This window comes from Bubalus bubalis, chromosome 12 (genome assembly GCF_019923935.1).
Source record: "Bubalus bubalis isolate 160015118507 breed Murrah chromosome 12, NDDB_SH_1, whole genome shotgun sequence".
NCBI lineage: Eukaryota > Metazoa > Chordata > Mammalia > Artiodactyla > Bovidae > Bubalus > Bubalus bubalis.
In genome coordinates, this window is record NC_059168.1 from 62582008 (window position 1) to 62595894 (window position 13887).

General features: G+C 45.0%; 1 protein-coding gene across 4 annotated transcripts in view; it reads right to left on the minus strand.

Annotated features, from left to right (window-relative positions):
* The window catches only part of SERTAD2 (SERTA domain containing 2), a 116325-nt gene that overhangs the window by 12016 nt on the left and 90422 nt on the right, over positions 1–13887 (minus strand). The window contains exons 1-2 of one of the 4 annotated variants that reach the window (XM_006079817.4): positions 11259–11606; positions 384–1006 (exon numbers count right to left, since the gene is read on the minus strand). The exons of 1 other annotated variant lie outside the window; for it this stretch is intronic. In XM_006079817.4, the coding sequence (XP_006079879.3) occupies positions 384–394 (11 nt within the window). In that variant the 5' untranslated portion in view covers positions 395–1006; positions 11259–11606. Of the gene's footprint in view, positions 1–383; positions 1007–11258; positions 11607–13887 lie in introns of those variants that run through there. 2 more of the 4 variants (XM_044926052.2, XM_044926053.2) reach the window with 2 other exon arrangements.

The window sequence follows — 13887 nt, forward strand, 5'->3', positions numbered from 1 at the left end:
ATGCAAAAGACTTTAACTCAGTTTATCCCCCCAAACAGTTATCACCCCAAACAGAAGGAAAACCCTCCCGAAGGAAAATCCTACTCAGTAACCAAGGGAATTAATGCTGCAAAAGGTGTTTTAAAAGAAGGTCAGGATTGATAGCTTAGTTCCAATTTCTGAAGGGAGGAAATCACTGGGGAGGGTAAGACTGACCATATGATCAAGAGGCAGCCAGGAGGGGCGGCAAGCGGCCAGCACACCAAGGCAGACGTGGAAACGGCTCTCAGCTCCGCACCACCCGATGCTCACACACACTCACTCGTCCACACACACAGGCGGGGCACACGGGGGAATCCTGAAAGTTATTACTTTAAAACACCTCAAGGCTGGATGGTCTGTACCTTGTGTACATTTTCAAGAGCTTGTTCCAATTTCCTTTTGGACCAGTAAGTGACAAGTAGAAATCCAGGGTTTTCCTTTCTCAGGAGTGTAGCGGGCTTCACGATTAAGTGACATGTTGTCTCAACAGTCGGTTTACAGGGTAGAGCTCAGTCTTGGTGTCTGCCGTCAGGGAAGGGTAGCTCCTAGTGGGGCTCTGGGCTCCCCGGGAGTGGGTCTCACTCTACGTCCTCACCAGGGTGAAGAGGCTGGCGTCTGCTGTTCGATGAGTCACTGGCCTGCACACTCAGGACCTGTGCACGTTTCTGTATGCCCGTGTCACTAGTTAACAGCTCTCAAGTGAAAGGCTCCTAATAAGAGTCCCGGGTCTCCTCAACCACACCGTCCTGTGTGACAACTGGTGTGACTACTGGCTGCTGAAGGGTCCAGAAGTGCCCATGCTGACACTAAAAATTATAAAAACGAGGCATTCACAGTAGCACTAATGACTCAGAATGATGCCTTTTCCTCACAGAGCTACCCAGTTTGAAGAAAAAAGAAGCTATGACGTGTGACGAGTGTCTTCAAGCAGGCTAGCAGAGGCTATTTCCTCACTCAAACATCCTGAGCCGCCAAACCCAAAGTCCTGTAAATGGAAACACACGCATGCTTTCAGTTTCTTTCGGGGGCAGTGGAAGAAGAAAGAAGTTGCCCCTGGCAAAACTACTGAGTGGGTGACAGTCTCTCCAGAGCAGGAGAGAGGCTGGCTACAAATGCCGATGAGACAACTTCTGAAACACAGAATATTCTCATCTCTCCTCTCTGACGCCCGCCTTAGGGTGTGCTTTGGGTCCTGCTCTTGAGCCCCTGCTCCTGAACAGGACACCTGCCACCAGCCTCCGGCGAACTCTGGGAAGAGCTCTTTTGTCAGCTGGTCACACAGCACATCCCGGGCAGGAAGGAAAGGCCCCCTCCTTGTTCCACGGGGGAAGCCAGGTTCCCTTAGACAACTTTCTACACTGTTAAAATATTACACCTTAATCAACATCCAACACTCATGAATCTGATAATGGTTAGGCTTTTGACACCCTTCCTCCCCCAGGTAACAGCAGAAGCCGCGGGGTGGGGGTTGGGGGGCACTACTTAGGACACCCTGAAGGGACATGTGGGGGGGTGCTGGCAGATCTGGGAGAGAGCTGACAGAAAGTGGGGTGCTCCCAAAGCCAGTGCTCTGGGACAACCCAGAGGGAAAGAGGGGGTAGGGAAGTGGGAGAGGGGGTTCAGGATGGGGGACACACATATGTATACCCGTGGTTGATTCATGTTGATGTATGGCAAAAAGCATCACAATATTGTAATTATCCCCCAATTAAAATTAATTTATTTAAAAAAGAAAGTGGGGTGCCTGCAAGGATCTGCCAGCGGGGGTGTTCCATGCACTGTGACCCGTGCAGTTCCCCCAATTCCTGGTGGTGAGCCTCCGGGAGGCCGTGCGGGGGTCAGCACTCCCCCAGGTTGCCTGCAGACCCCAAAGCGACTGCTTCCGGCCTCCGGGAATGGCAGAAACACGGGCAAAATTCCAACAGGGAGAAAGCCTCTGCGTGTTTACTCCCAGAAGACAAGGGAGGGTAAGTAACTGAACCCCTAAAGCTGCCCCTATCGGGAAGCTTTCTTTTTTTTTTTTTTCTTTTTCTTTTTTTAAGCCCAAGTTCATCCAGGATGAGGTCCCTGCAGTAACATCCATGCTAATTGCTAAGTAAGACAAAGCCTTCCCTAACAAATCAGCAATGTAATTATGAAGCCAGTCACTAGATCAAGCCAGTTAGGCGCGCTCGGCGCGGCTCCGAGGCTGTAACCCGACACCACTGTTTGCGGAGGCGCCTCCCCGGGCTCTCCTGGCGGCGCTCTCTGCCGCGGGTAGCGCGCGGCCGCGCATCCGCGATCAGACTCCAGTCGGACGGGTCCCGCGGCGAACAATCCCCGGGCTTTCTCGACAGCGTCTTAAAGCCTGGAGACAAACCGAAATTCGGCCAGGAAGTCAACCTCGAAGTCAATTAAAACAACAGCTTTTACTGTTTGGGGATGTAAGAAACTCTTGCCTTCCCTCCTAGGACTTTTATCTACTTCTGTGAAACTGCAGACGGTTTCTGACTGGTTTGTCAAACATAACCTTTCCTCTTGGAAAAAGAAAAGGACATTTTCAAATGTGGATAACTGCATTTAGTAAACAAATCGTGAGAGATAATATTTCAAGTGAATATTTCTTAGGAATAAATTATGGCCTTGTTAAAAACATCTGGAAAGAAACAGGTTTTTTAGAATGTAACTGTTAAGTAATAGAAAATATTTCTAATATCCTGTCTTACTGGTTTAGGTTTTAGACCTAACTCTTAGGAAGCTAGGGACATCCGTCACCTTCCAAAGATACTGAGGATGTTTACAGTTCTCTTAGTTTACGTAACAATTTTGACTAAAAGCACTGCACACCTAAAGTAAAAGACTGAGCCTAATTATACAGTTTCTAAATTTAAGATGAGCAAAAAAAAAAAAAAAGATTGTATGCCTGGAATATGCTTCTAAATACTCTAGGAAAAAAAGACCATGAAGATGAAACAAGACCGACAAAATATTGATGACTGTTAAAGCCCGATGATGAGCACAAGGGGATGTACTGTACTCTATTTACTTTTGAGTGTGTTTGGAATTTTCCATGAGAAAAAGGTAAAACATGTACACACACATCAATACATATTTTAAAAATTCTACAAATTAAAGTCAAACACAATAAACTATTTATACCCTCAGTGAGAACTATGATATTAACTTGATAAGCTATTGTACACAGAAGAAAGCTATAAATGCTCTTTGTAAACAAGCATGCCCACTACAAGTTGGAGCTCCTCTTGAGCTTTGAAAGAGTATCACATCTAACCACAAGGGGGCGCAGGAGAGCAACAGGCACTCCTGAATTCTGATTATTCACCGCAATTTCTATCTACAGATCTCAAAGTATACACATTTCCAAGACTGTTCCCTAATTCAGGTCTCCATAGGACACTGCTTGGCAAGCCAAGAGCCCTGCCAAAACCACACTATATTATGCTATGGTTCAAAATCTGGAAATATTGTATAAAGAAAAGGTTGTTGTCTGTATATAAGTAACACTGATGTTTCAAACCCATGACTAAAATCCCTGGAGGATTCCTGAAGCAAGAACACACACAACAAACATACAACCTGAATCATAAGATGTGGACTGGGAGAAGCCAGTAGTTCAGAATTTCCAGTGGGGGTCCTAAAGTGATCTCCAATCACACAATGAGTCTCAAGGTTAGCAGTAGGAATTTTACTAGGACAGAAAAGCCTTCAACAATCCAATTGCTTTGTATTAACAGGAAATTGCCTCCACACTGAACAGAAATGGCTTCTGGCAGTTTTTTGGGAAAACTTCATAAAGAATATTGGGGAGGAGCTGTTAAATTGTAAAACACTGGTAACCTTAGAGAGATCATGAAGCAAGTTGATTGTATAACTTGCTGGAATTCTCCCTATGCAAATTACAAATTACACCACTGTTTGAGGTATTGAAGTTCTATGATATTGTATGTTCATAAGAGATGACCTATTATCACCAATCTTTCCATAGGAAACTTGGTAAATATGAACCATTATAATATTATTTTTATAAATAATATATTATTATAGACATTAAAATTATGATGCTATTCCACACTAATTTGTTGTCAGGAACTCAGCTTTAGCATGCTGAATCTAAAGCCTCATTAACATTAAGGGAAGGAATTCTTAGATTTGAATTTCTTTCCCTTAAGATTATATGCCAGTAAAGGCCAACCACTCTTGTCCCACCCCCATTCCCGTGCATAATGAAAACATTTTTTTCTCCAGTACTTATAATTGCTTGGATGGGATTCTGGTTTCAACTCTCCTGTACTATCTTTTCCCCAAAGATACCTTGTTTTTCTGCTCACACTAGAGACCCTTAATAAACAATGTCAGAGGGGAAAAGGCTTAGGGTTGAAACCAAATGCTTTGCCAAAAGTATGTGATGGTGGTTTTTTTTTTTTTTTTTTTAAAAAAGAAGGCCTTCAGATACATAAAACGGTCACACCAAAACAGGTAAACATAATTTGCTAGAACAAATCTGTGAAAATAAAATTTCATCTTAATTAAAACAAAAGATTACTACCTTCTAGGTTTTGTTAGCCAACTAACTTGTCACTGATTAAAACTAACAAAAACTAAGTATGCTACATTAGGGAGTGTTTTTATGAAATTGTTTTTAAGGGATATTATTAATTTTTAATCTCCTGTTTTAAAATTGGGAATGCTTTACTACTGTGAAAAATCACTTAAAAGAAAACATGCTTTATATTCCTCAAAAATACAGAACTTACTTTATCTTCTGACTTCTACATGCAATCTAAAGAGAAAAACCAGAGAAATATTCTTTACTTATTCACTGAGTAAGTCTAAACATTGTATATAGTCTAAATCTGAATTCCTCAAAAGAAAACTATCCCTAAAAAGAAAACTATCACATTTCTATAATATGACATATGAGTATTAAAATTTAAGTAAGTAAGTAAAGTCACTCAGTTGTGTTCGACTCTTTGCGACCCCATGGACTGTAGCCTACCAGGCTCCTCCCATGGGATTTTCCAGCCAGAGTACTGGAGTGGGTTGCCATTTCCTTCTCCAGAGGATCTACCCAACCCAGGAATCGAACCCGGGTCTCCCGCATTGTAGGCACTAAACCGTCTGAGCCACCAGGGAAGCATATTAAAATTTAAGATACAAGGTAAAAGAAATATACTTCAGAGATGCATGAGAGGGAGGAAGGGCTTCCTTTGTGGTTCAAAGGGTAAAGAATCTGCCTGCAATGCAGGAGACTTGAGTTCAATCCCTGGACTGGGAAGATCCCCTGGAGAAGAGAATGGCTACCCACTCCAGTATTCTTGCCTGGGAAACCCCATGGACAGAGGAGCCTGGTGGGCTACTGTCCATGGGGTTGCAAGGAGTCGGACAAGACTGAAGTGACTAACACACACGAAAGGGAAGAAACAACTATTCTACTATGTAAATATCTATTTCATATAAGTAACATTCATATTCAGAATGTTTAAGTTAATTCTAAAAATTAGGCAGACTCCTGATAAGGTTTTACAAAGACAACTTAAACTTTATTTCATACACCTGAATAATTCACAGAGTAGAAAAAGTTAAGGAGGATACAAATTAAGCTTGAAGGCAGTGAATGATACTTTGTAAATATGACAGCCCTTCTTTAATAAAAAAAAAATAATTACTTTGGGGCTATTTTGAGATAAAAAGTATTTCTTCCTAAGGATTTCTGAACATCGATAACTAATGACCCACAGAACTTTATACAAAGTCACTCAGTCAAATATAATAAACGTAATCAGAGTACTACACTGAAAGCAATACATATTTATTTTCTAAGGAAACTACCTCTCAGAACTTCAACCTGTAGGAGCTTCAAGGACCTTTAAGGAGATCTTGCCTCCACCCCACCCCACTGCCACCCCTGAACATTCTGTTCACCCTGCCTATCTTTAGAGGCTTCCAAAGCAAGAAGGCAGGTGCCACTTGAGGAATCCACGTTTTGAATTTGCTAACCAACTACTGCTAGACAGCTAACAACCGTCATCTGGTAAAATCTATTTTATTTTCTATTTCTGGCCATAATAAAAATATTTTAAAAAGTAGTCTGTTAAAAAAAAAAAAAAAAAAAAACTATTTGGAAAAGACCATCACCAGGTTCATGACAAGCACAGAGGCAGTGCAAAAATTTCTTCATCAGCTATAGACCCCGGTGCTCAAATTCCTCTGCCAGACCCATTTTCTGTGACAGCAAGGAAGACACAGAAGTACACACACATGGAGTTTCCCTCCTCAAGAAAAGGGAAGAAATCTGAAAAGCAAATCTGTATCAAGTATTATTTAAAAATGGAATAACTACTAAGACAGGTTCAGATTAAAACAGTTGCCACCTCGTTATCTAATTGGCGTGGCTAGAATTTTATGCAAACCTGTCCTGGTGTAGAGATGACCTTGGGACCTTCAGATTCCCTGAGTTTAACTCAACACTTCTAAACACCAGGGTGGGGTACTCCAGCCGGCCTGCCTGAAGCCGGGAAGCTGTGGCTGGCGTGGAATGATAAGCAGTCAGCCAGAAGAGCAGAGCAAGGGGCTAAAGGTTGATCAGCAGCAAGTAACGCTTCATTATTTAATTTTCTGACCACAGGCACCATCAAGTAATACTTTTTACTTTTGTTGAACAGGTTCACAGAGACAACTGAGTGAGTGAGTGAGTGAGTGAGGGGGGGAGTGGGGGGGGGGGGGTTGAGTCCTAAAGAGTCAGAAGCCCTTCCCCTTCACTGTTCTACTTCATGAAACTCCTCAGAAGCACACAAACGCCTGGTTTAGCCTCGTCTTTTCAGTTAACCACCTATGAAGGTTTTTGAAAGAAAAAAAAAAAGCTGAGGATTAAAGAGCAACTCTGAGAAGCTACAGGTTTCTGCAAGGGGACAGAGAGATAGTAAGGCCAGACATAAATGAGTGTTCACAACTGAGGTCTGCTGCTTGCTACCCGGAGTTACTAGAGAAACAAAGCTGCCTTTGGGCACCTAAAACTAGTCGGACCTGCTGTAGCAGTTGCGCAGTCGGCCCGGCGCTGTCCCCCGCTCCCCTCCCTCCGGCCCCCGCCCCACGCATCCGCATGGCTCACTCCACTCGGGGCGGCGCCGAGCGGGCACACTCGGCCCTGGCTCTGCTGTCCCTGCTCAGGGGCAGGCCCAGCTCTGGACACACGGGCGTGCAAGTGTGAGAGGAGGCCAGACGAGACAGCAGATGCCGGCTCCATTCCGAACTGAAAGCTGCAGTGGGTGCAGAACACGGCTTCTGTGCTCCTGGGTTGCTAAGGCAGATACACCAAATTATGGGACTGGCTGCTGGGACTCCAGGCAGGGATCCCCGTTTAAGTTCAGAGGAGGTACGGGAGACCTTGAGAGGAGACGAAGGAGGCTTTCTAGCTCCTAGGGCCCTCCGACCACAAAGAGAGCCGAATTTCCTTCCAAAAGGGAGTTTTCATTGTCTGTCTGGGGTGCTTGTTGAAATGACATGCATCTGTTTTGTCCTATGAGCAATCATATGTTTGCAAAGATATTCTGATATTTTTATTTTCGAATTTCTATTTCAAAGAAAATTTTTAGACAGCCAAGCATGTTTTGTCTCATGATCTTCAAGGAAAAAAAAAACCAACAAGGCGTCCATTTATTACCCAGAATAGGAATGTCGTCTTTTTGGCCTGACATATGCCATTCACAGATTCATACAAAGAATGAACTGCCACACAGTGCTCATAGAGAAAGACACTGCTCCACACAATGAGTGATGGGCACTCTGGGGGACAGTGCTGCTCACAGGACTGCCCAGCATCTGTATAGAGGGGCAAAGTTTGCCTTTAACGCCAACTGCACTGGCCATTGGAGACAATCATTTTGTTTAAAAGATATGCCAACTTCGGTGAGCTGCTCTTTCCTTCAAGAATATTAGAACTAACCATATGTAAAGTAGATAACCAGTGGGAATTTGCTGTAAGACACAGGGAACTCAATTGGGGGCTCTGTGACAACCCAGAGGGGTGGGCTGGGGTGGGGGGTAGGAGGGAGGTTCAAGAGGGAGGGGACATATGTGTACCTGCCACAGGCTGATTCATGCCGATGTACGGCAGAAACCAACACCACCATTGTAAAGCAATTATCCTCCAAGTGAAAAAAAAAAAAAAAGAATATTAGAATTAAATTAAATATCCACACATTTCTTGAAGCAGGAGTCCTAGCTCGGGGGTTTTTGTCGGCTGTTTAAGGAATAATTATTAACAGTTGGTAGAAAAGACATGATTTGTGCATATGCAGTGGCCACCGCATTTTTAGATGATCCTGTTCTGCTGGTCAGTGCTGATTAATGGAAAGACCGTGAAGGTGGGTGTTACCCTTATTTCAAGGCCATTTTCACTTAAAACTGGAGCTTGGCCTCTGGTGCCTTGAGCATACACCTGATCTTTGCACTCAGTAATCAGAGACACCTCTCTCTCCTCTCTCTTCCCCCACCCCACCCCTGCTTTGCCAAGAAACTACTGCAACTATAACTATCTCCTACAGGATAGGCTGTAACAGAAAATATGAAATTTCTGTAGCAACAAAGTTTTAGAAAATTCTACAAGTGAGTTAGAGTTCATACTCCAAAATATCATATTAACCTACACATTTTTAAAGTCTATGTTACAATACTAACAAAGTTGTCTTGATTTTTTTGATATAAAATAAAACTTCATGCTTTTATTAGTATTTGTTTTTTAACAAGAAATCACAGCAAAAGAAACTTCTAAAAGTTTATGTTGTAGCTTTTATCTTTCTTAATAGCTAAAGTGTAAAATATTTTGACCGTGGGCAAACTTTTAGTATAATTTGTTACTGATAATTTGAAGTATGCTTTTATTTTTATTTTCTTCATCAGTTTAATTTTTGACCGAAAAAATCTTGATTTGTACATATGTACATATGTATCTTCTATGTCCCCTTATATGTTTTTTATCTATTGTGTGTGTGTGCACCTTTCTAAGTACTGTTGCAACTCATTCTGCCATTGGAGCACTGTTTAAAATAGCATATGCCAAAAGCTATCCACTGCTACACAAATTTGAGTTTTAAAATATCAAAATAAATACCATTTAACTATGCTCATTATTAATAATTTAGTGCATGGCAACTGGGTAAAGTTTATATTTCAGCTTCTCAATTAAATAAAAGGCTTTCAAGGGGACAATTCAACAAACAGAAGTCTAAAGGATTTCTAAATGTGAGCTAATATCCCTTTCTTAGTTTTTTAAGGGAAACAGGCCCAGGCAGCTGTTACCTAAGAAGCTGTGACACTCGCTTGACAATAAAACTGTTCACTAGGACATTCATGTCCTACACTTGGTTGGTATTATAAAATTTAAGTCTCCTATCTATTTTAATTACCCAAGGAACAGAGCTGAATGTTAAAAAAAAAAAAAAAAAAAAGGCTGTCCGATCCATTTCATAAGCTTTCTCACCTGAGAGCAACATGGTTATGCACATTTTAATTAGGAGGAGGGTAAAGAAATAAAGTTATTTTAAAGGGTTCCAAACTTGATGAAGAACATAAACAACTTTACATTAACATATAATATCTCTAAGTAAATCAACAAAGTTAAAGGCAAACTTTCTTAACATTTATCTCTTTTTTTTCCACGAAGAAATAGCTGAAATGAACATTAAAGTAGAGATCCAAGAACAAGCTCTTCTTGCTCCTGCCAGAAGCTGAGATCTCAGGATGGGTATTTTCATCCTCAGAGCACACCCTACCACACTCAAATCAGAATAGACTGCTATAAAAAGGGGGAGGAGTGGGAGGAGCTCTAGGGGTGAGTTATGGCTTCTGGGTAGCTGAACAACTCCCCCCCCCCACCCCACCCCCAACAGGCCCCCATCAGGAAAACAACCCAGAGGCTCTCAGGTGGACTTGTCCTCCAGGGGTTGAGTGGAGCCAAGAGCCCACTTCACTCTTGTCAAAGACTCGTCTCTAATTATAAAAGGCTACTTTGAACACTTAAGGCCTCAGAGATCTGATTGGCTAGTACAACTTCTAGGCTCTTTACACACGTTATGGACATTTCTTAACATATATTGAGAAATCACAAAGCATATTTCATGAACAAAGCTTGAAAACATTTATTATCTTCCTTAAGACCAAAGGAGGCTGTCCAGCTTAATTCAAATGAAAACTGGTACAGTCTGAGACTGGACTTCTCACCTTGCTGATCGCCCTTCCCCATTAAGTGCCTGTAAAAACTTACTCTCCACCTCCTGAAACATCCTGAAACTAACCAGCTTGGAAGCAAAAAGTTATTCTAAGACAATGATACCTAATCTTTTTGAGAAATTTAAGGCTAAACACAGAATTCTACTCCCATCTCAATCTATTACTATTATTTCTGCTAAAAGTAAGATAACTCCTGGCCAAGGTAGGGTGGAGGGAATTTATGATTTTCTCTCGATGCAGGGGCGCTCTGAAGGCACCACGTCTTGGTACAAAGTCCAGGGCCTGGGACAGCTGGCTCCCCTCGGCCCCCTCCCTCTCAGTCATAGGCGGTCACCACTAAGATGACTTTTAGATTTCTAACTTAAAAAACTAATGAGACATCAAGTTTAACACACAAATTCAAAATCAATTCACTTGGGCACGGGCGAAAAGAGGGCGGAGAGGGATGTTTCTAAGTTAAAACACAGGGCAACTCACAGAAATACACTAAAGCAAGCTGGATGCAAACCCGGCCACAGGACTGAAAAGTGAAGCAGCCGTCGCGCCAGCAATACGAGTCTTAAAAAAAAAGTCTCGCACGTTCACAACAACACAACCGCCACAACACGCACACAGATCCCAGATGTAAAAGCGACAGCTCCAAGCTCCCTCCGCCCCACCGTTAGGCTCTGGTTAGCTCCCGACCCTCTCCTGACCCCGGTCCGTGACTGCCCGTCCCCTGCTTGGCCCTTCCCCCAGCAGATCTGCCCGAGAACGCTGGGGGTACCCGGCGCCGGCCCCGGGGGTCCAAGGGAGCGGGGACGAGGAGCAGCGGGAGGGAGCGCTCCTCCCGGTACCTGCTCCAGCCCAGATCCCTCTCGCCGAGGCTCCCGCGACCCTCGCGGCCGCCCGGCGCCCCTCCTCCGCCCTCCAGGCTCACCCGGCCCTGGCCAGGTCCCAGCGCTGCCCCCACCCACCCGGAGCCCCGCGCATCCGAGAATCCCCTCCAAGCCGGCGCCGGGAGAACTTACCACATGCAGCTCCACCTGGGAACTAGCACATCGGGAGGGGTTTCTGCCCACTCCTCAAGCTACTCCCGCTCCATGCGGAATCCCCCGCTCCGGGGGCCCAAGGGTGGCGCCGAGGAGCGGGCAGGAGGCGAGACCGAAGCTAAGACTCCGCCGTCCTCTGCCTGCGCGCTCGGAGCATTATACAATGGTGGAGGAGGAGGCGGCGGCGGCGGCGGCGGCAGGCAGCGGAGGAGGAAGCCGGAGGCGGGCGGAGGGGGCGCCCTGACCGAGCGAGCGGCAGCCACTGCTCCAGCACTAGCTGTGCAAGAGTGACGTGCGGCCAGCGAGCCTCCCGCGAGCTCCGGGCCCCGGGCTCAGCAGGCCCCGCCCCTCGCCCCGCCCCGCCCACTCGACCGCCAGGCCCCGCCCCCTCCCCCGGCGGTCCCGGGAGGCGCGATAAATGCCGAGCGGGGCCCGTCCGCCCCAGGAGCAGGAAGGGGCAGGCAGAGCACGCGAGACGCCGGGTGGCAGCGCCGCCCACGGCTCCCTACCCAGCCGGCGCACCCTTGATTTTCTCTTAAGGAAAAGCTTAAGGAGAAGGGGAGAGGAAACGAGACACTCCGGCCAGGGGACCACAACTAACCACCAGTAATCCCCTCAGACCACTCATGCAAATGACGGAGCCGCTAGTGACAAAGGCGGCAACGAGTGCCGCGCGCGCACAGCCCTCTGAGTCGCGCGACCGCAAATATGACAAGCATCTCAGCTATTCTGCAACTTGGGGCCGGTTAGCCGGGCAGGCAGGGTCCCGGGGCGGGGGGTGGGAGGGGGCGGGTGGTGGATGGGGAAAGAGAAAAATCCGACCGCGGGGCGCGGTATCCACGCTGCCCGCGGGGTTTTCGAGACAGACGTCCCGGGAGGGCGGGGGCAGCGCGTCCGCTGCTGAGACGCTCTCCGATGCCTGCGCCTCTGGACATGAGTGGCCCTCAGAGTGTCCAAGAGGTAGGATGAAGGCTCCGGCTGGAGGTGGGGACAAATCCCCCTTGAGTGCGGTGTCCTCAGCCCAACACTTGAAATGGGTCACCAAGTCAAGAGTACTTTATCGGAACAGGAGGGAAACGACTTTGCAGGCTTCGTGGCAGGCTTCGGCCGCGGTGCAAACCCGGCGGAGCCCACGCAGGTAGGGACGCCTGGCTTGAAGACGCAGGGGGCACCTAGGCGCAGTTTCACAGCGATAGCCTTTTCCTTCTCCTTAAGAAGTTCTGCTTTGAACTACTTATATTAGGAAAATTTATACTAGTTTTGGGAGGCTTGTGTGTGTGGTGCAAATTTAAAAGCTCTAGGATAGACCTCCCCTGGAAAATTAATGATTATTTTTAAAATGGCATGCGCATTCAGTTTAAAGATGTTACGAAAAGGAATTCAGGCACCTTAAAATTTTGGCTGCCACCCCAATCAATATTGTCTCAGATCTCTTTGGAATTTAATGGTCCACTATACTAGTTATACTTAAGGATAATAAAGCTTTAAGACCTAACATAAAGGTGATTATAAGTCGTTAACATCAAGACAAGTTGAGACCTATTGGAACTGTTCAGTAATGATTTGTTATCAATCAAATTGACGATATTATTGAAATTAAATCTGGGCTAAAATGTTGGTAGAGGAGAAAATGTTTCTTGTTTTATCTTGAAAGGGAATGAAAAAGATTTTTTACTGGACCCTCGATATAATTAAAAGGTTACACAGATTTTTTTTAAGTATAGCCAGTGCTAAAAGCTAATGATTTGTGTATATCTTTGGAAAATTTCATTACAATGGCATTCCAAATTACTCATCATGGAAGTCGTGCTCCGGCCCTCAGCGCATCCTGCTCAGTTTGTGCCTAAGTGGCACAGTATTCAAACATTTTGCCATGAGGCCAAGATATTTTTCATTTCCAGAATTCTGCCTTTCAGAGAGGACACTACTAACAGTTTCCGAACAACCCACTCACTTTAAAGAGAAGCCATTGAAATAGAAGCTGCAATACTGTGATATCTCTGTAGCAGAGGCCAGAGGTTCTCTTGAATTTAAAATAAATTTAAACTGTTATTCATGAAATGAAGTGAGCACCAAGTTAGACTTGCACAATTTTTGGGACACGTGGATCTTTTCTAGCAGATGAATTACTGGAAGAACTAAAGATCAAAGTGACAATTTTTGTGTCTCCAGAGTGGATGCATGATTTTGCTAAAGCACGAATTCTGTGTGTGCTCAGTAAAGGTCTGAGTTCTTAGGAAAGCAATCTGAGTTCTGAGGTAAAATATTTTTCACCTTCCCATACTTTTGAAGGTAAATGACTTATCATTTTATATATGTTATATACAGGTATCTATGTTATATATGTGTCCCACTTTCCCCACTTTGAGATTCTGGCATCTTTTCCATGAAGTCAAAGCATGAAGTGGCCATTTGAACACCTGCTCGTGTGGTCCCTCACCAAGTGGTACACAGTCCCTTCCCCTAGGGCCGAGTCCCCCTCAGCCCAGCACAGCAATTCTTGCCTGGCCCTGGGAATCCAACTCCATGAAGCTAAGGAAAGGCCCTCCCAGAGCTTTTGAAGTCAACTCCCTTTCCCTTTAGTATGCATGATTTTTTTTTTTTTTTA